The 26,273-nt window shown below is 37.4% G+C and overlaps 1 protein-coding gene across 4 annotated transcripts in view; it reads left to right on the top strand.

The window, feature by feature from the left end:
* The window catches only part of LOC124640375 (homeobox protein homothorax), a 256,533-nt gene that overhangs the window by 181,212 nt on the left and 49,048 nt on the right, over positions 1–26,273 (top strand). For all 4 annotated transcript variants that reach the window (XM_047178120.1, XM_047178119.1, XM_047178118.1 and 1 more), the window contains exon 11: positions 23,389–23,465. In XM_047178120.1, the coding sequence (XP_047034076.1) occupies positions 23,389–23,465 (77 nt within the window). The remainder of the gene's footprint in view (positions 1–23,388; positions 23,466–26,273) is intronic.

The raw sequence follows: 26,273 nt of genomic DNA, 5'->3' as shown, positions 1-26,273 counted from the left end.
AACAAATTTATTTTTTACCGCACTTCCTAGTTTGTTCTACAAAAGCGTATGATTAACCAACACACACTGGGTTCAAGTTGAGCAGTAAATTTGAGTCAAACTGAATGGGTTACATGCGGGAAATTTTTCCCCAAGCCGGAGAAAACTTACCATTTCCAGGGGAAAAGTCGGTAAAACTTGGTGCAAGTAATCTAAAGTTAGGTACCAGGGCGGCAGAGGCTATTTAGATGCACATCTTAACTCGCCCATATATCTAGATTGTGAGCGAACTTCGGTCCCGGGCGCGCGGGAACTCGGAAAGTGTTTCCTTACTCCGCTTTTTTCGAAGCAAAATTGCAAGTGTGGAAAGGAGGATGTAATCCAATGAGAATAGAATCTAAATGATTGCTGCAAGTTGGCAATTTTCGATAGTATCGATTTAATTAAACAAAGAGCTGTTCGGATTAGCCGGCCTAGCGGGTAAGCCTGATAGCTGTAGCTACGACTTACGGCTGGCGTGCCTGTGAACGTTAGTTCTCGTTTAGATTGTTACTTTATACCGTTATACCATTAAACTGAACAATTAAAAATAAAAATTCTTATAGTAAATTACTTTTCTCAACAGCAATTCATCTCATTATTTCACAATTTCTGTAATAAAATATATACTTAACCCTCCACTGCACCGAAATTCCCCCAAACACACACACTCCCTCCTACCTTGTCACCTTTCTGCCATATTTATTTAATTTTAATAAACAGAGCTTTGCGCGCTGGCCGGCCTGATAATGCGGACATTTGCATCGGACGCGCCTGTGACTTATCTACAGGTGCCGCGGGGTACAGGGCCACGCATTAATGTTGCACCTAGCTGTATTTTAAGGTTAATAAATTATTAATTGATTCGTTTGTTTGTTGTTGATATTTAAGTTTTCTGTGTAGTTATGATATTTGATCTTATATATAAAAATGAATTGCTGTTCGTTAGTCTGACTAAAAATCGAGAATGGCTGGACCGATTTGGCTTTTTTTGGTTTTAAAATCCAGGGAAGTTTAAACGATACGAAGGTCGCGGGATCTTGTCGGGGAATTTTGATTTCGTCTGTAATGAGAGGAAAGAAGAAATCTATGTAGACTAGTTTCGTGTTTATTATAGGACTGAAAGCAAATCTATCTACTATCAAAAAGCAAAATTTCGACAAGATTTTCTCTGAAATGACTATTCTAGTTTCAAGGGGTATTGGGTTGCCCGGGTAACTGGGTTGAGGAGGTCAGATAGGCAGTCGCTTCTTGTAAAGCACTGGTACTCAGCTGAATCCGGTTAGACTGGAAGCCGACCCCAACTTGATTGGGAAAAGGCTTGGAGGATGATGGCTATTCTAGTTTCACAAAAGGTGAAGGCTAAATACCATACAATTTAAAAATCACAGCAACCTGAAAAGAAAATTGTACAGCAATATTTTTCCACACTTTTCCGGGTCAGCACAGCCCTATAAAGTTTTGTACATCATCCCACCTGGTTGTGTGACGTTCATGTTTTAGCCACATTATTTATTAACTAGCTTAATGAGCGCTCATATTTTTAGCTACATTTTCCACTGATTAAACTACTATGTCATGGAAAAAATATTTTTTACAATTTTTGTTCCGATTTAAACAGAAACAACTAGCCCAGCCTTATTGTCGTGATTTAAACATTAATTTAAACATATAATTTTCCCTACACAAAGATAAAAAAAACTACAATAAATCATCGAAACCCCGTAGAAACACCATCAAAGTTCAACGCAGGGTTTTTATCTCGCTATCTCCCGTCGGGGTCAGGCAGCAACTCGTGCCTGCATAATTCTGAACACCAGGGGGGCAGATAGGCTGGGAGCTTAGCTAATCAGAGGCCGTCGGGCGATTAACTCGAGGCTGGCCGCGAGATAATGCCTCTCGCGCGATTAGCCACGCTGACCGCTTCGGACTTCTGGGAGCCTGGTCCACCCTTGAGATTTTCCGATAATACCATTGGATTTCCTTTGGTCCATTTAATAATCGACTATTGTTGCTAATTGTGTGTAGGGAAATTAGTTTTAGTTTAGGGTTGTGGAGGCAGTTGTTATGATTTCCAAGTGACTTCATTTTCGATTGGTGCTTTGTGAAAACGACTAACGTTTATACTAACTAGAAGAAAACTACTTTTTTCACTTCTGTGTGACAAAGACTCTTGAATTTCTCAACTGATCTAAGAAAGCACTTTTACCTTAACCCTTCAAGCTCCGACTAGCTAAATTGCCAATCAGCCGGTGCATAACTAATAAAACTTAACCCTGCACGCGCGTATATCAAGTTTATGACGATTGTAAAGGTCGAAAGGACCCGAGCGTTTCAATTACCTGCCGGTTGATATATGAATGTATCGCATCGACGCGGTAATGAGCGCAGGGGGTACGGCAGACCGCCGCGATTCAGGATTAAGTACAGTTATTTGTCCATTTTTAAAGTTATCACGAAATGCTGTTTTAATGGCGTCAATGGAGTTTGGATGTTTGAGCTAATTAATGAGATATTGATTAAATTCGTAGGATTAACCATTCTGCTACAGGCATTTGTAAATATAATATTAAGTTTCTCTGATTATGTCTTCTAAAATAAACATTAATTGATTTTTCCATTTTCTTGTTTCAGGTAAGTTCCAATACTTATTCCTTCAGACGTCGAGGTAAGTATGTACCTAAATTATATAAAAAAAATTGCTCCTGTTGGACATGAGACGACCCCGTTCACACGAAACTATTCTAACTTAAGCTACATTTTACCAGCTGATACTACTCTCAAGATTATAATATGTAAATAACATCATAAAGTACTCCTAAATATCACTAAAACAACAATAAATTTCAATAATATTATACACACAAAAAACGCACGCGAGAAACCGGCACAAGTCGGAATTTCAATATTTTTTTAAAAAGCGAGCGCTCGCTTCATAACTCGCAGAATAAGTAAAGTTTAAGCACCATTAGCGAAATTGGACGGTTCGTGACGTCACAACGGATTTGCGCTGGCCAGCGCGATCCGAACCGAAGGATATATTGTCGAGATATTTGTGAGAATACTCGCTAAATATGGCGATGAGAATGAAAATGTAATGTGGAGTGAAAAAGCTTTTTTTAATTCTTGATATAATGCGTCACCATTTTCAATATTAATACTAGCTAGGTTCTGCTCGCGGATTCGTTCATATTTTAGAGGATAATATGTAAGTCACGCGGTTTAAAAGTACCGTTCATCCTACACCGTTTTGAACATCTTCTTAACCAAATGTCATCTAAATAACTACGACAAAATTACAACACTAAATAAATACACACAGCATTAACTTTGAAATTATAATAACAGGTACCAATTACTTAAGAATTAACTAAGTTAACAAGTCATCTAACTACCACTACCAATAAATAAAATACAGTAACCAAATTAAAACTATGCCATAACGGGTGCAAAAGCAATCAAGTGTAATTCAGTGCGTGGCATACTCTAAGTCATCAGCAATCATCATCATCATCATATTAACTGTGATGATGAATGATCAGTCGCACAAATGGGTACAGCAATTATTCAGAACTACTTATAGTTTAACAGACTTTGATTGAATACCAATTATGTGAATATAAGATTATTTTAACGAATAATATGTCACTTTGTATGTCGGTTTAATTTTGTTAAGCTGCAGGATTCATTTTGATGTATCTATTTCTAGCATTGAATAAAGCTAATGCTACATTGTATTTTGTGTATATAGATAGATAGATAATAAAGCTTTCCTTGCAATACAATCTACAATAGACTTGCAAAAGTCTAGTTTATTTTCCTTTAAAAAAGCATAGAATTTACAACTAACCCGCATTGAGCAAGCGTGGTGGTGATTACCGCTCAATCCTTCACTGTGTGAAAGGAGACCTGAGTCCAGCAGTGGGGCGATAAAAAGGCTGATGATTACCTTAGAATTTTAGTAAATAAATCCCTAAACATTATATTAGTAAGCACTTAATAAAAGTTTAAACTCTAAAACCGCTTAAACCACATCTAAAACTGCTTAACCAGTTCCGCAAAGCTGCATATTTAAATGCACATGACAATAATCCTTGGACGCATTAAACTCCATACATTATGACGGCATTATCCCCCGCACACTTCCGCCATATTTCAGAGCTAGTCTTAAAATTTTCGCTGCACTTTTCAGTCTAGACTTTGGCTGAAAAGTGTTAAATTACACCTAGGAACTTCACTTCGTCATATTAAAAATTCAGATTTTAAACACACACTCTTTTGTTGGGTGTGTGTAGTTTTTTATCGTTAGTTTTTTGTTGTTAGGAAATTGTTGATTTTAATTGTTTAATCTTACGTCTTTTTTATAGTTTGTTGTATTTTTAAAGGCCTGACGTAATATACTTACACTATTTATCCAATGAAATAAACAATACAAGTTGCATTGTCACCATGCAACATTTTGACATAAAAACGAAATTTTATTCTCCCATAAATCACTAACTAATCATAAAACAAAAAAAAAACCCACAAAACTGCAATCACTGTAATTGGTCGTTACAATAAAAGCCCAACCCTTTCACTGCCGGACTAATGTTGAACAAAATAACACCTGGGTACAATGGACCCGCCAGCACCATCAGGCAATTATTTAAAGTGTTAAGTTTAAGAAGTGAACCGGTGGTGCATTATGAAAATGGCTTCAGGTACCCCCCGTGGGGGGGTCTCCCAGACACCCACTTTCAGTCTAAGTAATTGTTTCAGGGAGTCTAGCGGACTCCTGCACCTTCTTTCAGTTTGATCGAGTAAAAAGACGTCGTTTCGTGTTAGGTTATATTTTGTTTTATAGTAGTAGCTGTAGCTAATTGTTACTGATAAAAGGGATCTAAGAATTTCATGATTTCTTAAGTAAATGGTATGCAACGGATTTATTCTTGCTTTAACGGAAATTCTTTTCAAAATCATTTTTTCATTGATGATAATGATGAAAGAATCATTGCTAAGTTTCAGTTTTTTCACTAAAAATAAGCATTAACATACAAATAGATACATCTATTGGTATCGTTCCATGCATCTTTCAATTCTCTATAAACAATATTGAAACAACATAAGCGCGTGTTCAGACGCGTCGAGTGCGAGTAAGTTGTCACTTCACTGTCCCGCTTGCTGGATTACGTAGGAATACAGAGTGCTGCCGAATTTAAGAATGATTGAACTTGTAGTGGACAAAGATTTTCAAACATTCAGAACAAGATTGTTTTGAAAAGAAAAGTTGAAAACAGTAAGTAGAAATAGTGGTCCACTTGTCTTTAATTTGGAAACTGATTTGTGAGAGTCCCATTAGGCAAGTCAGTTAGTTGTTTCATAGACAAAATATTATAGAGAGTAAATATTTAATTATAGAGAGTGTTTATAAGAAATATTTCAAGATATCTCTTAAAAGTTTCTGGTGCTTTTTAACCGACTCTATAATATTAAGAGGTTCCTTAGATTTTAAATTTTGAATTTCTTTAGGCATTTTTCTATATCCTGCTAAAATTATAACTAAAACTCCAACAATTTCAAAGCACCATTCCCAAAAACCAACAATAGCTTACATTAAACAGCCTGTAGTTACATACAAATGCATTTGCAAGTGGCCTCGTCGCTCAGCCGATAGCATCGCGATTGAGTCGTCACGATACTACGCCCAGCCTTCCTCGCTTCCACTGCGCCAGTGTGAACCCGCCTTTACGAAATTAACTACTTTTTAGGCTGTAAATGATAAACGTTACGCGCGCGAATTTGAACTTTATTTTTATTGGTTTGGAGTCGTTTTTTATGTGTGTGGGTTGCAGTAATGGTTTCCGCGTTTATAAGTGATTTTAATTATTGTTACTGGTGGTTCAGTTCGAAGTTAAAGTTATTGGTGTTTGGACGGATTGAAATAGAGTATCAAATGGATTTTTACTACACACATATATTAAATCTACTTTGTTTTTACATACGGCTACACTCATTTTCGAATACACACAAAAATAATAGGGTATGCTTTAGCATAACAAGATTTACAGATTACAAATTAATGATAACCGTTCATTATGACTACATTTCATAAAACAAAGTCCTCGACCTCACTATGTCTGACTCTTAGCGATAATCTCATAAACAACTGCATTCTATATATTTTCATTTGCTTTTCACTGTTCATCAATGGATCGTGTGATTACTTACTTAGAAAGATTTCGCCATATTCCTACGTGTAAAGATAGATTTCCAAATACCAAAGTAAATAGTTCCTATCTAAAACGAATATATCTTAACATAAAGTCTTGCGTATAATATTATATGTTTCCAAGCTTAGCACATGTTCTATGACCATATTAAATAAGCTATTGTAAGACCCGACTATGGCCTATGACACTACTTTAACAGTAAAATACTCAATTATTTACTGATTATCATGAAAATATGTTAATTTGGTAATATTATTATATTATATAGGAATATATTTATGTTGATAGAGTGATCTTTTGAACTTTGAGGTAAAGCTGTGTAGAATTTAGCGTCTAGCCTAGCCTAGGAAAATTCTGGGATTGTTACACTACTAGTTTTAGCTCGCGATTTCACCTTCATCACTAGGAAAGTACGTCCCGCAGCTAAATAAAAAATACCTATGTATTATGCTAATGTCTCAAGTTATATCACTGTAAAGTTTCATCAAAATCCGTTAAGATATATTTACGTGAAGGGTTTTCAAACATACACATATCCAAACTTACAGTTTATATTTAGTGATATACAGTCTAAGCATCCTTGTAAAACACTGGTACTCAGCTACATCCAGTTAGACTGGAAGCCGACCCCAACATAGTTGGGAAAAGGCTAGGCAGATGATGATGATACAGTCTAAGCGTTTGCCATCGTAATAAAACTCTTAGTAGTCATAAAGAGTGCATGATACCTCTTTAAAAAAATATATGGAAAATTCTCCATTGATACACATGTATGAAAAACCATGGGAAAGTTATAATTGACATGTAAAACTGACGGATTAATGGGTTCTCACAGATATTGTGGGTAATAAACCTGAAAAACTATTGAGAATCTAATCAATGGTGTCGTATAGGAGATGATACTAAAATTACTCACTGTAAAAATGGTAGTAAATTAGATTTACGATGTCATATATGTGGTAGAACATATTTCTATAATAAGTATAATATGTCAGTATAATTACTTAGGCTTCAACATTATACTTAAACGATAACTATTTTTAGTTCTTTTCTATTTCTTCTTCTACTACTAGGATTCTTCTTCTAAAATGAAATGCAAGCAAATTATTAAATTAAAAAGTCTTGCAGGTCTCCTGAAGATCGTCTTTTATCATTCTGCCATCAAAAGAGCATTAATCCATACTTCGATCGTACTGAACAGCATAAAAATCTCACAACTCTTATAAAATCTCCAAAATATCAAAATAATCCAAACTCAAGAATGTTCATTTAACTACCAGAAACTACCTTCGCACATTACCAAACTACCTACTCAAGTTAACCCTACAACGTTCACAGTACGCCCCGTAACGAACGGGCCAATCAAACCCAAGACATTTACTTCGCTCGACCAATAGGAACACAGGCTGACTTCTAGGAAAGGCTTACGTAATGGTCTGATAGTGACTTTTAGTTGAGTGATGAAATTATGACGTTGATTTTGCACCTGTTGAGTATCAAGATATTATAGGAAGAGTTTCTGTGATTGGTACGGCAATATACGTATTATTTTCCGCAATTAAAAGTTGTAAGTGTCATTATTTAGGCTTATCAACTTATTTTATTGATTCCTGTCACCTAAAAAGAGATGTGGGCTTGTGGAATCATCTATGAAAATGTAGATAGTGGAAATCTTGCAGAATTTGAGTCTTTTAGTTTGCAGATTTACAGGCTTTTTAGGCTTACAATTAACTCTAAGAGTACCTTAAAACTTAGCATACTCAGCTGCATCCGGTTAGACTGAAAGCCCACCCCAACATAGTTGGGCAAAGGCTCGGGTACATAATGGAGATGATGCTTAAAAAACTTAACATTACCTCCTACAAACGAACACACATAGGTGACCTCTCAGAACCTCACAGTCCTCACCTAACATATCAAAATAGACGCTAAAACTAAAGCCTCGACACTCCACGGCGTATGAAGACGTCGCATCACACAATGGAAGCGTACAATACGCGCGATAACTACGCCACTCCGTCACGCCGCTGACAGGGTTATCGGACGCCGGTACAATGCGACCGGGGCGCGTATCATGGGCGGTGGAGGGTTGAATTGTCAGCTTCGAAGTATGAAGTTTGTTCGTTTGTGTGTGACCTTTTTATGATGTATTTTTTTTAATGGTATACTGAACTATTTAAGAGAGTAATTTTTGGATTAATTTGTGAGAAATTCTCAGATATTTTTTTAAGGTTTTTGGGCTTTAGATAATTTTTGTTGAAAAATTCGTATTTATCAGTCATTAATTCATTATTTTTGGCGATTAATTAACGATGTCGACTAACTGTAAACTGTGCCATTAAAAATGTTCAATGAAACTCCTGAAGCTTACTGCAAGCCTTGTATTTTAGACATTTCTATAGACAACCAAATTAGAAATGGCTGGAAGCAGCAATATTTTCAGTTTCCGATCAAGTTTATTTATATAAAAAGGTCGATATTTCCCTTTTTACTCATGACTTGCGCCATACAAATGGCTATTCGGTGTATTGTTAATGTGCTCGTGAATTCTGTCTCATGTGCACGCCTCTTTATGTTTTGTGTGCTGATTGGGTTTATCGTGTGTCGCCCGCCTAATATCGATCGGACCCTTGCTTGTTAGAACACAGTTTTTGTGAACACATCCCTTATCTTCTTTGTTAGAGAAACTGAGATATGTAGAGATTTATTTGGATTAAAAATCTATTTTTTCAAAACATTTTATTTATGTGGCGAAGTTAAAACCACTAAAACAGACAACTATTACCATAAATAAAGCGGCAAACTCCAACAAAAATAATAGCCAAACATTTTCAATAGCTGTCAATTAAAAAAAAAAGCACAAACAACTAAAAACATCCGCTAATTCAATGGAACTCCTAAATAACACCTTCCGTACAATTGCCGGCCGAAAAATATGCTCACAAAACTAAAACGGAATAAAAAAAAATCATTTTTCCAACGAACGCAAACAGTTTAAAGTGGCGCGCGGTTTTATTTGCCGCGAGATATCACCCGGCGCGTAAACATCAAATTTTATTGACATTCGCGCCGCGTGTGACAATTTTTTTGCACTGCATTGTACGTCGAGGATATTTTCGGATAACCTCTTTATATTTGCAGTATTGTTTTTTCCGTGCATTTACGTACGTATCACTCCCGTTTTATTTACGTGTGAGGTGTGGCCGATAATTCGGCCTGCCAGTGTATTTTGGCTGCGTTTCATGCGCGATCATTCATGTATATTATGTACTGAGAGTCTTATTCCTTGTACTCAGTCGTAATTCAATGTTCTTGGGAAATAGCAAGAATTTGGTTCAAGATATTTGACGTGAAGATGAAGACATTGTCAATATGAAATCTTTTGAAAATCCATTTCATTTCACAAAAATACCTATAATGTTTTCCAAACATTATCGTGAAATGTGAACACACGTTGTCAACTTTCCGACTCGCTGGCATATAGCATCTTTTGAACCCATAACCCAACAATAGGCATGATGACAGTAATCAAAAATCATTAAAATAATATATTTATTAAATTAAACTTGAAGCTTGGAATATAAAACGCGCATTGTTTTCTTTATTAATAATGTGATTAAAATGTATTTTTATAAAATAAAATTACGAAATAAGGCAATCCGCCATGATATCTTGAACACCAATCAGAGCTCGTGACGTCATCTCTTAAAACAACTCGCGCGAAAGCGCGCGAACGTCACATTTCGTTATTGTGAACTTCCACTGCGATCTTTGTTTTTAATTAATTAATTGTTTATAACACGAGTTATGGAGCCCGGATTTATCAAGGCAAACAGCGCTAATTTGCCTAGAATTGATATCATAATGCTGGGAAAGTTTTTGGCATCAAATAAAGATTTTTGTTCAGCTGAATTTAGAAATGTTAAAACTTCCATGTAAGTATAGGTACTAGTTTAATTAAAAAACAATGAGAGATGAAACCTAACCTCGAAATAGTTATTTACATTATAAACTATGCTAGAATCTAGAGAACTATGTAATAACTTACATCAAAGTGATCTTCACAAAAATAAAGTTGTACCCTGGGCAATATTGCTTTTGAATCTCGCCTTGCAAGTTTAAGCCACTTGTTTCGTATTTTTTTATTGTGAGGAACGTACACAAATAACTTATCAGGAGTTGTTTTGGATGTGTTCTTACACTGGGGGACCCCACAACACCTATGCCCTTTCGAATTCATATTTAATAACACAAAAAACTTAATTATTGCACGAGCGTTGTTTACTTGCGTCTTGTAATTTCAGTCGTGACGTCACAAGTGACGACATGACACTGACAAGCGTTTTCGCGCCGGATTCAAAGTGGACAGAGAAAAATGCAATTATTTGATAAAAAAACTTCGCATTTTCTTAAAATTAATAATTTTTCATATAAAATAGACGTATACCTACATCATACAAAGGAATTTAAAAATTTGTCATCATGCCTATTCTTTGCTACCCAACTCCTTGATCAAAATTGACGGTCACAATTTGACCGTTTCTTTGCCGTCAAGCGCCTTTCAGTCAGAGGTACCAGGAGCCCAACAATCGACAAGAAGTAAGCTTTGATTGTTTCAACGTAACTACACAAAGGATGGATGTTACAAAGCGTTCGCCCGAAGCGGTCGTATGTTAAGAACGCGCCTAATCAAACGAGCCAAGTTCTGTTTTCACTTTGTTCTTAGTTTCTTTGATGTTTCCACGTTGATATGATGCCCTGGTAGGTCGGGCCTGTTTCTTTGCGTCAAACTAAATGTAAATTGTATTTTTCAAACGACTATTTTTGGTTTTGCAAACGTTTTGTAACGGATTCGTGGAAACAGCTGAAATTGCTTTGATTTGTTAATCTTACGCTATTATTCAATGTTGTTATTTTACTTAACAAGACTGACATCGTAACAATTATATTATCCTCCCCTGTTTTCTCTGAATTCAGCAAAACATTAAAACATTCACATCCCCTACGTTTCAATTCAGCGCCATTCAGATATTTAAAGGCTTCCACATTTAGGGTCAATTCCCACTGAAAGAGCAGCGGCCGGCAGCGGCCGGCAGCGGCCGTAATTGCAAGGGATTGAGCGCGAGCGCGGCGGGCCGCGCGGCGCCGCGCGGCGCCGCACCGCGCCGCGCTCTTACATTTTCCGTGCTCTTACGGCCGCTGCCGGCCGCTGCTCTTTCAGTGGGAATTGACCCTTAGTTACACCGCATCGTTTATTTAAAAACCCAGTCGATCCGAGGCAACAATGACTGGCCGCCGTCCACTATCCTTATTTTTTCCTATTTCCAGGCGTCACCGAATTTCCCCCCGGAATAGTGCGAATTTAGCCAGCTTACTCTCCTGAAAAGGTTGACTGACGGGCTATTTTGAGCCTTAAATATACCTTTTTTGGGGAACATCGACAGTCGATTGACAGCCTTGTCCTAAGTTTCTGTCGGACATTTTTTCGTCCAGACTTCGATTAGCACATGTTCAGAGTGTCTACGAATTAGAACGTCTTTTTCAAAGTAGTATTGTTCGTTTTCTTTTGTAGTAACGTGTCTATCGTCTGTTCAGTAGCTGTTGTCCAGATTTTGAAGGACTCACTGAAATGGCTAATGCTGTGTTTAAAACCATGACTTTGATGTGTGAAATTGGTGTCAATGGGCTTTCTGGCTGTGAAGAGACTTGTCTGTTGTCTCGTCTCGCTATTTGGAGCAATTGTGCGTCATTCAAGTGGAGACTCAATGGATGACTTTTACCGGTGACATTGAGATCTGCCGAGGGTATTGTGAAATTTATTTTCTTGCTCCGTGACATCTAGAGATCTCTAATTGGGAACGCTGTGAAATCTTATGACATTGCTCTAAGCGTTTTGTGGATGACGTGTACTGATGTGTAAAGTTTTTCATTTACATAACTACACAATAGAATCAACTGTGACCTCAAAACGTGAATAGGTAAGTAGCAATAAATCGAAGATCACAAATAAGCTGATTGAAACAGTGTAACCAAAATCCATTCCGTCGTTCACACAAAGACGAGCCCAAACAAAGGCAGCCAGACCCCAACGCCACATAAAAGCTGTATCACATGACATATTTAACGTTTACAACAAAGATAGCAAGCTCTCACACTAAAAGCCACAACCATTAGAACAAAATGGTCTATCAAAATTATAATATCAATTACCGATGCATTAACAATTCATATCAGAAGTCAGACGTAGCAGAAACAGGAATCTCGTGCACGTAATGTTATTATTGTGCGAGAGGGATGGCGAGAGGCGGGCGGTAGGTGCACGAGGGGGTCGGGAGACAAGGCAGCCAACGTCGGAGAGCTGTCAAAATGTCAAATTTCAGAACGTAGCCGGGCGCAACTTCAAACGTGCCCCTACCGTTGGCATGCAGTGCGAGCGCTTGCTCTAATATAGTTATAGCTCCCTGGTACCGGTGGCGTGTTAATATTCATGCATCTCATCCCGACTCTTCCTAGGAACAGGGAGCCATTTTCGTGAAAGCCTCGCTCCCTGTTTCCACTATGAATATGAATGAATGATTTTCTGTTCGCTTCTTGGATTAAACTTTTTGGACGACGTCTTACTTTGATTATTCATTTCGGTTATAACATTAGCTAAGATTGTTATTACTTCATTAAGTAATTGCTGCATTGACTTGACGCTTGCTTGTTCCTATTTGAGCTTCAATCAGTTCAAACAGAAGTGTGAGCGAATGACAAATGAGTTTTAAAAATGCATCGCCATCGTTACTTGTCAAACCGAGTATCACCGACGGGATTTTTTTACTTATGTTTCGTACCTCGAACCGCTAACAACGTTCCTCCATTCGTAACACAAAGTAACCAACTGAAAACGAAATTGAAATTTCCAATTCCCCGTCTATTTCCTGGTAAAACAGGCGGTTCTCTATTCCATCTCTCAAAAGCCAGCGTCCGTCGGCCGATGCCTGTCTCGCTCATGACGCGACGATATTGGGGAGCTACCGAAAATGAGAAGCAAAAGAAAACATACACTTTTTGACGTTTCAATATGCACTCATCTGCGTCGACCGACCAAGCTGGGTAATTAACATTACACCGCAAGGATGCAGCTGAAAATGTACGAAAAACGATGATAGTTTGGATCCATGGGGAGACATCTTTAATTAAATTTTTGAAAATGACATTTGAAAGCCCTTCATCATCATAAAAAAATGTGAATTCCCAAACGGAATATAACAAGCTCGCACTTGACTTGCGGTATTTATAAACGTCAATCACATCTGTCAAAAGTGACAGTTGTCAAATCCCTGCGCGGTAATAACGTCGTAGGACGTTTGGTATATTCCAAATTTGAAAAACACACGTTCGGGTGTTCGGGCGCGTGCTCGATTCGCCGATTAATGTTATTTTTGAGAATGGAATCGGAGATCGTGTCGCCTTCGGGTGTGCCCGCCCACAAGATGGCTGCGCTAATCACCCGACGCGTTCGCGGGAAACACAACTGAATGATATACAATTTTATTGATGCGATATGTTATTACCGAGCCAAACCTGTAATTACTAGCGAGCTTTATGCGTGGGAAGGGATTAGAAAAAATATGTTTCGAGTCATTTTTGACTCGTGCTCTGTAATTGTTCGGCCATTCATGTGAGCGACTTTGTAAGAGATTGTTTTCTAATTTGTGCTTTTGTTTTGTTCATAATAGCGTCGGCAGTTTGTTGGTAGATAGAGCTATGATTATTTTAATTGAATCGCGATGCTAATCTCGTACATAGCCTCAAGTTATTAGCAGTTGTAGTTATGATTGGATATTTTTTATTATGGCAACATTATGTAACCTCCTTTGTTTTTCTGTTGTTGTCAACTGGATCTAACGCATCAGAATATATCTTGGTTCGATCGTGTCCTTCTATTAATTAAATAATTACGTCGGGACACAAGTTGGTTTGTCTCCAGTCATTACTTATTCGAAGCCGGTCGGTGGATGCAGGCGATCGGGTCGATCCGGTTGATTTATCGGGTGTCAGGCAAGGCTCACCGCACACTGGACATGTAGCGACTCGGGACGGCTCCGGCGTCTTAGAACAGGAGATTACTGTGTTTGATTTGTCGTAGTCGCGTTGATACGAGTCATTTCGGCCGTTACGGGTGTTACACAAGGCTTAAGGGTTAAAATGTTCCAGCGGTTTATGTCTTGTCGATTTACTTTCATAAGTTGGGATTATAAATAAGAAGTTTATAAGTTACTTGCGTTGATTCAAAAACGTTATCTATGTTGGATGCGAGCAAACAAAAAGAATTTCTATGTATCAAAGTAACTGTGACTCGAAACGATAACATGTAATTATCCCTGGAAAACAGCCACCCCCAAACCTCTGCCTACCAATTACGGACTTTTTACAGCAAACTAACAAAACAGGACCTTTGGGGACCCCTGGCCTCCCATTACGTCTTCTGTCCAATTTGGCGACACGAGTGGAGGTCGTGTGCAAGGGCGGGCGCTCCGCCCCTGCCTCGGGCTCCGCTGACGACACAGCATTGGCGTGGCTCGGCGATTTGTCGGCGCGGCTCCAGACTTGTTCCTCGACACCTCGGTACGGAACATGGCCGAAATTGTTTGGTAGTTCGACCCCAGTGACCCGTGTTTGGGAATTTGTGGGGTTCGCCTTCCAAATTACTTTACTAGGATACGGAATTAGTTTTCTTCTGGAATTCCATCAGCTTCTCACTAGATTTGCCTTAAAATTATATTTGTAGGAAATAGGGACTCAGTTTAGAATTTTCTTCGACCTAACTCGTTTCAAACTTCAAACTTTTCTGTTATTCTGCTTTGTTGCTGAATTACAAGAAAAGTTGAAGAAAGTATTTGAGTAAACTGAACATCCGCTATAACTGCAAGTTACCAGGGCATCAACAACGCCAGGAGTTGTGCGCACAACAGCTATGTACTAGGCAAACATAGGGCGTTGGCGGCGTGCAAATATTTGCGGCGCCGCGGGGCGCGGCTCCCCGCCTCTTCGAGATAGTGCTGTGTTCTACTTGCTATATCTTATGTAATCCTGGTAGGCATAATGTTGTGCACGTCTTATGCTCTCCTGGTATTTTTTTGTAATAACTTAAGTACTCAGGGGTAAGCCAAAGACTTAAGATGAAATTCATATTTTGCTATCGCTGCAATAATTTTATCAGCTCATTTCGAATAGAGGATTGATAAGTTAAAAGTTTAATCCAGTTGTTTCTCTGGAAGCCATGGAATTCTTTTGAAGACCTGGAATTTAGTAAACTCAAGAGCCCTTTTACAAACATTCCGAAACATATTTAAACCGCCCTAAATAATGACAGGGCCATAACTCAGCCACCACAAATGACGTTCAAACAGTTGGACAATCGCGCGTGAACTATGCGCTTACGCACACTCGCATCACACGTCATGCTCGTAAAATAAAGCTGCATCCACACGTATAACTCACGCCGAGCGGGCGACATGCAGGCGGGCGAGACCGCGCGATGATTTACACCGCATCGATATCTGTTAGATATGAAATTTGTCAAGCGGCGTTCGCGATATCGCCTGTTTATGCGAGCCGGTGCGCCGCGGATACGCTGCGTGCAGTCTGGTACCCCCTTTACGCCTGATGTACGGGACAGATTTAGAAACGAACGTGTGATTAAGTTTATCTAGAAGTAACTTATAATGATAGCGAGCTGGATATAACATGATTACGGCTGATCGAGGCCATCTTACTGTTCGCTCAGTTACTTGCGATTGCTGTTACTTTGTAGCTTAAGTAAGACATTAAAATGTACTGCTCAAATCACATTACGCATTGCCTGCTACGTTATCCATTCCAGTATAGATTCCGGTAATAAATTGCAAATCTTAAGAAAATAATAAAAATATATTTCTGTACTGGCTTCTGTTTATAAAAACACTTAATCGAAGCATCAAGCACAAATTATGGCTAGTGTCTATAAAAACCTCGTGTAACTGATACTAAGCCATAGACACATAGATTGGCTCACACCACAGCCCTATAATGCATGTTTTATCTGACATAACGCGCTATCGACTGTGTAAACGCAACGACCGGTATATTTTCGATTCGATTCATTCGAATCAGAATCGAATGGACTCGATTATTATTTATTCGCTCGCGGCACTAATCAATGCGCGACACGCGCTTAATTTATGCAACCGATTCGTTGCGGATCAATTCGTTTTAACTGCGTTTTATTTAGACGACTTTAATTTTAAATGTTGTTTTAGTCGATTTTAATTTAGTTTGAAATTCCGACTTTATAAATGTAGGCTTTTTAGTAACTTTTTTTAAATAGGAAATCTTTTTTAGAGTTTCCTTGCAGTAATTAAACAAAATTTGAAAGTACTAAATTAATGTCAATCTGGAGTTTTGTCGGTCCACAATCTAAGCGTTGTATCGGCTGTGACGGAGGCACAATGGCCCCGTTTGAGCGCCACTTTTTGCCAACCCTACTGTTATTTATTGCTTCGAGTCGCATGCAAAACAGACTGAATTGACGCACGATAGGGCTACCACTATACAGATTTTAGGAATTATTTTCTACCAAACTTTTAGTGGACATCCTTTACCAACAATTTTTAACTTGCATCACAACACGCAACTTAAGACACATTTCAAATGTACCGGTAAAATCAGATATAAATTCTCAATTTATGAACATTTCAATTGAGATGTCTATCAGTAGCAACATTGGTACTAAGTTGCATCATGTAAGATTGGATGCTGTGCCTAATATGGCTAAGAATATCATGTTAGATGCTTATCTGATTCTATAATAGTTCATACAGATGTTGCTTTGGATAAAATAACGATGTATTTTAAAATAGTGCAATGTAGTAGTTTACTTATGTCGATGATTCTATAAGAGGAAGCTATGATCAATGATAGTTCTAATACCTTTTAAAATAATATTACATATTAGTGTTCAGGAAATGTAAGTAAGTATTATTGCAACTAATTGAATTGCCATCAATGCAGTCAGTTATCGACTTCCTATAGTTCATAGTTGTTCCTACTAGGAAGTAAAATCTATGTAAAGTAGCTTATAGAAATGATGTGCAATTAATGTCAGAAAGTAATTCCAGTACCATATTTCTTGTATCCCTTTTTCTTTTGTGAGTACGTTGGTCCTTGAAACGTCAAAGGGTGTTGTGTGAGTAGTCGCGTGTCAGCCCTAGGATCCGAGAGTATCCTCCGAGCACCTCATGAATATTACTTCTTTTTACATTTACCTCACATTTATTGGCAACCGTTTGAGCTCACCGCCTGCCCAGGCGCACATGCGCTATTATTTCCTACAGTCACATCATGAACTCTATCACAGACAACTTTCAACCTTACCCCATCAACTCAAAGCTCTAAATCGTCCATCCTAACCTAGCAGCCTGGACTACATACTTCTTTTTCTTAATTTTTAATGATACGGCCTCTTTTGATGTCCCGATTGATATGCAAAACTCTTTATTGTTTTACTTTTGTAGTAAGAGTGTGCCCAAACATAGTGTGGGGAACAGAACTGTCTTATTGTATAGAATTAATGGTTGCTTTTAAATGGCTATGTATTTATGGGTGATCCTTTGATATTATTTACTTCAGCAAGCTTCAAATCGACTCAATAGTCAATGGAGGCAGACCGCATTCTAACGCCATAACAGACCTCCGGTTTGTACATTGACAAACTGAAGCAGTAGGCGACTCTGCCGCAGGTCCAAACTTGACTACCTAAGACCGTCCGTGACAGTCTTGTCTAACTAAATTAGTCACAAAACAAAGGCACAGTGAAACAATAACACTGTGGCCCACAATCTAACACATGTCACGTATTGTCCCAATTCCATCATTGTGCGACAGGTACTAGGCTAACATAGCACGCTAGGAGTTAGAACGCACCTATCTCATTTCCTAGCCCAGTTGCGGCTTCCGAATGGCCGTCAGCGCGGACTCTTCCGGCTCCACAGATTAGTATCGACGCCATTTACCGTCTCACTAGCGCCATTGTTGCTATTGCGATTCACGGGAATAATAGGCGGCGTGTTAGCGAAAATCCGATTTTCAATTTTCGGTTTTTGGGGAACAGTGTTTAATCTAGTGTGGGGCTGGAATCGGCTTTACAAAGAAAGGATTGTTTATTTATTTACTTTGCGCAACATTTTTTGTCGGTAACAGAGCTTTTTCCACTACCTTTAGTTACTGAATGTACGAATAAACTTCCAGTTCTTCAATAAGGATAAAGTTTTTATACCTTTTAAATTATAAAAGAGGTACTCACAGCAATAACGCATTCAATTTATCGCTCATAACACCAAATATAGAGAAACATCGGGCACATTAAGCGCAAATATTTCGAATTGTGCCCAAAAACTATTTTTGGTCGTACATCGGCCGGTGGCTGTCCATTATAGATCTGCATAATTTAGTTGGATCCTGTAGCGGTAACTCCGGATAGGGCATTTGAATTCTTTATGCCATCGAATCGCTCGCTTCGTAAAAATGTTGTACGCCACTTCGAAAATTGACAGCTGTCTTTCAATTAGCGAGCCTCGTTCCTTTTTTAGTGCAATAAAACAGAATTAGTCGACTATTTTAGTCGATAGTTCTTTTAGAATTTAGTACGTTTCATTTCGGCGGGACATGTGTTAGAATCAATCAGTTTATTTCGTGTTTTTTTAGCAATATCAGTTTCGATGAAACGTGAATTATTTTGCATGACTGTTCGAATTTGACGGTTATTGATTCTAAAAACGAATAACTTTATGGAGTATTTTAATCGTTTAGAAGCGGCATAACATCACACTTTTATAACATAACTGACGCAACTAAACACGAATCGCCATCAATCTTTCTTCTCGGGAAAAAGGAGAAAAAAGTCGAGTACAGAAAATATTTCACATTTAAAACGACAATGTATCGCCGGTCCTCGTGTTCGCACATAAACAAAACATAAAATAAATAAACAAGGAGACACGTCGAGCAGAAAACAGAAGGACCGGGAGGGTTGTGATAGTGCTATCCATCACCCGGTCACATCTCTTCGATAGGGTTAGGGCCACCTCCGTACCTTTATGCGTCCCTGGTGAGACATAAAGGCCCCGAACTAGGGGTCCATAGTTTTTTGACGTCTATTTGTGGTCGGTTCCTGCCCTCTAACGACTTTTGCTTGTAAACTATGCTCAAAATAGCTTTGTGCCATCGTGTTGTATTAAAATGTCAGGGATTTTGTTTTGCGGAGCATCAGATGGTTTTAAAATGTAATTGAAATGGGGTTTTGACAGATGTGCCTTGAATTAAACAGTAAAATAAATGGTTGTAGCGAAAAGAATCAATGTTTCTTTTTTACCGCGAAGTGTTGTCAAACTCATTTCACCAGCTACTTTACATAACCTAAATGTACCGAAAAAAAAAAAACTTATTCGTGCTCTTTTTGACGCGCGGAAGCGGAGCATGCATAATTTAAAGCTCAATCCGTGGATGTCACGTCATTCTGCCGAAAAATTTAATCCATCACATGTTTCACATTCACTCTTTGCCGCGAAACCGTCTCTGTTCGGTAACATGTGTGCGGTACTTCAACTCTATAGATCGTCAAAGCACATTTTAAAAAGTCACTGATCATAAAAAAGCATTTGTCTGTTTTACTATTCGAATTTCAATTTTATTTTATTCACACAAAAACAAATGACGATCATTCGATTACTCGATCATAAACACCATAGAGCGCGGTTACATCACTAAACGTAAATGATCTATCCATAAACAATACTAAAAGCTGTCAAACTTTTTACGTGTCTATGAAGCCTTGCTGAAGCGCTCGACATCCCCTCAACCCAAGATTCCACCGAGCTATGATTTTTATTTTTACGACATTTCCGGAAATCACCGGGGCCCGTGAATATATTATTATTGTTACTGCCAGGAGTCTGGGAATATTGTAAAATACGCCATACACTTTTTCCTTTGCACAAGAATTATGTTTTGAGACGCATATCATTAGGGAATTTCGGTTTTCCGAAGCCAACTTCGTGTAAATATTTTAGTGAGGTTCTTGTATTTTTTTGTAGTTTAGTATTTTTTGTTTACTTTAGATAGATAGAGTCAGCTGAAGGTAGCTTCTATGAACAAGATACTACTTATACAAGATATACAAGATAATACTTTCTAAAATTATTCATGTTTCATTGAACATTGCAAAACATTGAACGAAATATTTATATTCAAAAATGATTACGGCTTAAAATACCTTATGTTTATGGCACTAGTATAGAAAAATTGGCCCTTTTGAAAATTAAAATTCAATAATAATATTGCGAACTATCGTTGCTTTACTTTTTACTACCAAAAAATCACCTACCATCTTCAAATCAAGACATAATTCAAATTTTATTTGGCGAAACTCGTTTTTTCTTCGTATTTCTGCGATCGCGGTCCCTCTACGCGTATTTACATATTCTCGTTCACCCCATAGATTTAGGTGCCAACAAATGGATTGTTTCTCCTTCACATAGCGAAACAAAATTTATAGTAGTAACTGAGGATTTTTCGCAACCAGCCCTTTTTCCATCGTAGGCAGGGCTGGCGACATCGACATGTCGTTGTAATTTTATTTATTTCATTTCTGACTCTCGAATTTTTTTATATCGAATTTATTCTTGAAATAGTTTTTTTTTTTATAAATATGCCTACTTGAACGTAATTATTTAAATGTTCCTATTGAAATTGCTCTTTTATAAATGTACTTACTGTACGTTTTATTTTCTATCAATAAACATTGATAAAAGTCAACTGTAAGTCCCAATAAGCTCGAAGTATTTCTATCACCAGTTGAAATCTATTTTTTTACCAAATTATTACAAAGTATGCTATAGATATTGTATGCAACTTCCTATCGTAAAATCACATCCCTACAGCTTTTCTTTCGTGTTCGATTTATCGACAACTTACAGCGGGTATAATCGCGATTTTAATGGCCACACGTGATTTACAGCGCCCGACAGCGGATGAGAAGCAAACGGGATTGCTTTCGCGAAATTTGATATCTCTATACGGTTTATGACGCCCTAGTGCATACGTTTGAAAACAATATATTCAGATTGCAGTTTTTCTTGGTTGTTTTGGTGACTGCCAATATTCGTATCGTTTTACAACGCAAAAAATGCGTATTTTTATGTTTTCAAAATTGGGTGAAATTATAGAAAACTTTATTAATAAAAAAAAAACAGCAAATGCATCTCATGTACTATCAAAAATATGGTGTCTCAATAATTCATAAGAGCGTCCCAAAAAAAACAGTTTCTTATTCTTAATCTTTCCGATTGAAAATCAATTACTTTCTTTCTTATCCTCCAAACTTGGACGAGGGCTGATGTAACAGAATCTTAAGTCCCGTTACCTCTGCTTATCATATTTCTGTTTTTGCACCAACTTAATGGTTCACATAAATTTTTGATATCCACTTTTTGCAATGGAATCGAAAAAGCCGCTCGGTTGTCGTTTTTCGAAAAAAAAATACTAAGCTGTTTTTGGTGTCGGAACTGGCTACTTTTTGGCGCAGTACCGTAAGAGTTGGATAAAGGATAAAGAAAATCTAAAAAGGAATGTTTACTTATTATATAACAGTTCTTATTGCTATAGATACTAATACTCCATTAATTGCGATACCAATTTAAACTCAGCAACAATTCTCATTGCTACAATCACGATTTTCATCAGCACCAATCAACAGCTGATCCCTACCTAGCTACGGAAATAACATAAATTTCATCTTAAACATCGGAATTATTCGAAATATCGATTAATCGGCCGCCATCTTTGAAATAAACAATGTGTTCAAACAAACGAGCATACGAACACAAACCTAACATCCTGGCATGCATTAGGAATGCATTAGTGCAATTCGACAATAGCCAAACACCCGTTATTGTAATAATAAACTTAGGTGCGCAGGAGTCGACCTACCGCGCATGTTAAGCTGGGCTACACTGAATGAACAATGGGGTACAGGTACGCGGTTCGTTGAGCTCGTCTGAGTTTAGTTGTTTTACTGAAAGATTGTTAATAATGCTTTTCGTCACTCTTATAAAGTAAGTTGCACACTGACTGCAAGATTTAGCATATTTAATTAGTTCCAAGATTGCAAATGAAATACTGCAAAAACGTACTTTGGAATATAATTTAATCAACTTGTGACCTTTGTAACGTTCTTACGTCCATATCAATGAGTGAACTTAATTTGTCAAACTGCTCCCCAAAGCTATATTTTAAAAACTTTACCCGTCGATGTGTTACCATCTTAACTTGCGCAGACGCAGCTCGAGACAGTTAGTTTACGTTAACTGATGCATTCTTACAACACTTGGGAAAATTAACACGTAAATATTTTTTTAATTTAACCCTTCAAACAAGTGATGCAAATATCAATTAATTTATTTGGAACGATTATTTTCAAAATTAGATGTTACTTTAGTGGTGTAGTTATGAGTAGCTGAAAAGTTCTGGAACTTTCTTTACCTGATGTATTTTGCTCGACCAGGGAATTGAACCGACAATATCTTAATAATTTACCTCTCAGTACCAGGGTGGGATAAAACGTTGGAGGTCTCGCGGGGCGCGAACCTCTCTACTTGCACGCCAAAAACCAATAACATTAGGATGGTACGTGTTGCGTGTTCCTGTCGCCCTGGTAGCTTTTTGTGCGAACACTAGTAAACCAGGATGAATAAATAATGTAATTTGCACATCTTGGCCAAAGAAAGATCGAAGAAAAAGGCTAGGTATTAATAATGCTTTGTTCTAGAACTAGAAAAATCTTCGAATTTTATTTATCAATACAATCGACTACATTATCCCGCAACGTATAAAAAAACAAACGCGTTCCATTCTATTGACAAGGTTTCCATCAAATTGAGCGACAATTCCTTTACGGAAAACCTACGGAAAATAATCCTTAAAATGTCTCAAAATCTAATTGTACCCACAATCGGCCCGGGAACAGAGGCCGATTTAATTAGAATCAATTTAGATTTGTTCGCCCGTAATTGGATGTTCACAAATTCTATTTGTATCCGATTCATTTTGTTTAATTGTGTATTTTTCTTTGTTGCAGCATCCGTACCCATCGGAAGACCAAAAGAAACAATTAGCACAAGATACAGGGTTAACGATACTACAAGTTAATAATTGGTAAGTTTTATTTCATAGTTTATATAACACAAACAATCTTTTCCAATAAAAACAAGGAAATCTCACCACGGAAAGCCTAGCCTCCTAGTCATCTATGATCGCCTAGCACTTTAAGATTGAATGTCGTTTTTAACAGTGCCGTAAAAATTAAATGGCTTTGACAAAGAATAAAATATAGCCTCGAGACATAAAATTTTAAAGCTTTTGCAATACAAATCATAGTAAAACAGTAAAATAAATCATTAAAATTACTAATGATTTCTGCGCACATCCAAAGAGATAGTTCTTGTCTCATAAAATGAACAATCGAAGTCATTTCGGCTTTAAGATTGGAAACATGGGCTATTTATCCGACGTTTTATTAATGCACCAAGGAAACGTGTAGCGTTGGCAGACAAACCCACATAAACTGCTCACAGTTATTACGCACTGCTTTGTCTGACCGTACGTTTGGAATAAATAGATTTTTTGGAATTTATGTTATAAATAAATATACCATTTCAGGAATGGTTCCCGAAATTAAATCAAAATGGAAGAAATTAATTCTAATTCCATCTTATTTCTATAGATTTTATGAAAATCTAGCTACTATCTTCTTGTATAAGTTAACAGTAACACCATATTCAAAAAGAATGTGGTCATCTCTCCAACCGATCTTTATGACAGTTCGCATTCATTACTTCACTATCTTAGCGATCAAAAATGCAAACAAAACCACGTGAATCGACTAGTATGCGTATTTATGTTAGCCAAGCGAACATTATTAATTCCGTTTTATGCTAGGACCAGATCTCGGCTCGTAAAATATAGTATTTTACTTCGTATGCGCTTAAAATAATCAAGAAACTCTGCCACAATACTTGAACTCCCAACGAATCGATTCTGAAGCCAGATATATGTTTTTTTCTTTGAAATCTCGAGGGTTGAGGGGTCTGAGACAACTGGTCTGTTCAATGCGTTGGCTGTAAGATTTCAACGAAAGCAAAATATTTTAGATTCCCTTTTGTTTTTTGAGAATAATTCAATTTAATTTTGTTAAAACTTACTATTATTGCGTCTTCATTAATTTACGTCGTTTAGGAAAGAAACTTTCACATGTCATCTGCCTGGCCTTTTTCTCAATTATGTTGGACTCGACTTCCAGTCTAACCGGCTGCAGCTGAGTACCAGTGTTTATGGAGTGACTGCCTATCTGACTTTCTCAACCCAGATACCCGGGCAACCCAATATCTTCTGACTACCCGTAACGACTGCCAAAGATTTTGAATTGACAGCCGGGACCTACAGTTTATCGTGCCCTCCGAAACACAGTCATTGGTGCCCAAGATATACTTAGAAAGTACATACAAACTTAGAAAAGTTGCAATGGTGATTGCCTGACCTGAAATCGAAATCGCTCATACTTGAGAGGTTGGTTCTTTAGCAAGATTTCCCATACTTTAACAGTGCATTATTTAATTTAGTGTCCTCTATGGTGTCTCTATGTCTTGACCATGACTGTCGAGTTTCCAGCGATTGGAGTACAACTTATTGTTAATGTATGATTTCTATTTAATATGGCTTGATGGACGCGAAAGCTGTGGTCAGATAGATACCGGATTTGAAAGCGAGAAGGTAGTGACCGGAAAAATTGAAGTTGATTTGGAAAAGCTGTATTTTTCCTATTAGTGTAATATTATTGGTAGAATATTTTAAAGGTATCTATCTATCTTGTATTGTGGAACTACAGACCATAAATAGGTTCAAAATATAATAAAGTCTATGCTACTCTCGAATAGTGTAACTTTTCAACAGTGAAAGAATTTTTCAAATTGATTCTGTAGTTTCGGAGCTTTCGGGTTGCAACAAACCAACATTTTTTTTCTTCTCTTTATTATATTTGATTACACGTTCACATACGAGTATACAATTTTCTGTACCTTAACTACCGCGTTCCATGATAATACAGTATATTCAATTTTTGATGCGTATCTTATAAGTTAGAAGCACAAAAATAACAGTATTCACCTAAAATCGCTAATCGCTCTCACTAAGACCTCTCTCGCTAAAATTCCAACAATAACCTCTTTAATATTGATTAGTATTCAAAGGTAATAGCGTAAATCTATTGTAATGAGTCGGGCGACGCCTGGAGGCGCGCTTGTATCAAACGAAGTGCATTCTTGTCTCGGCTCGCCGTGGTGAACAAAATGTGGACACGGCACTTTTATTTTTTAGTTTTTTTTTATCATTTATTCATTGTGTTGGTTAGAGTTAAGTGTCGAGAAAAAAATAATGTTTAAAACGATTTTTTGTTGTACATCTCAGTAATTAAAAACTCTCAACTATTAATTACACAATTAAAGTGACTAATACTTAAAGACAGGCATCATTTTTTAGCAAACCCACACGTTCGAATGCCTCATCCGAAACGTGTAATTAACTCCTGACCTCCTAGTACATGTAGACGCTGATTGACGAGGTCACAGGTCGACGCTGAAGCGCCTTTGTCTATCATTGAGCCTATCCCGTTATGCGTTCCTGGTACCGCTATACAATTAAACTATGTAATTAAGGGGTTTATTACACTGTCAAATAAATGAATGTTAACCTGTTATTGAGTTATGACAGCCTGGTACAAGATTTTGACGTAGTCATAAAAAATATACGAATAGTCAGGTTAAATCGTCACAACGGCTTTGTAGTGAGTTCGATTCCAGATTTGAAGCCTACAGATTTTTCCCTGTCAGCAAAGAAATATGGCCCCAATAAAATTAATTTCACGCCATAAATATTCAACCACTTATCTGTTCCATTCACAAGTGTAAA

The sequence above is a fragment of the Helicoverpa zea genome, chromosome 20 (assembly GCF_022581195.2).
Source record: "Helicoverpa zea isolate HzStark_Cry1AcR chromosome 20, ilHelZeax1.1, whole genome shotgun sequence".
Taxonomy (NCBI): domain Eukaryota; kingdom Metazoa; phylum Arthropoda; class Insecta; order Lepidoptera; family Noctuidae; genus Helicoverpa; species Helicoverpa zea.
This window is presented reverse-complemented; position numbering and strand designations above follow the sequence as displayed.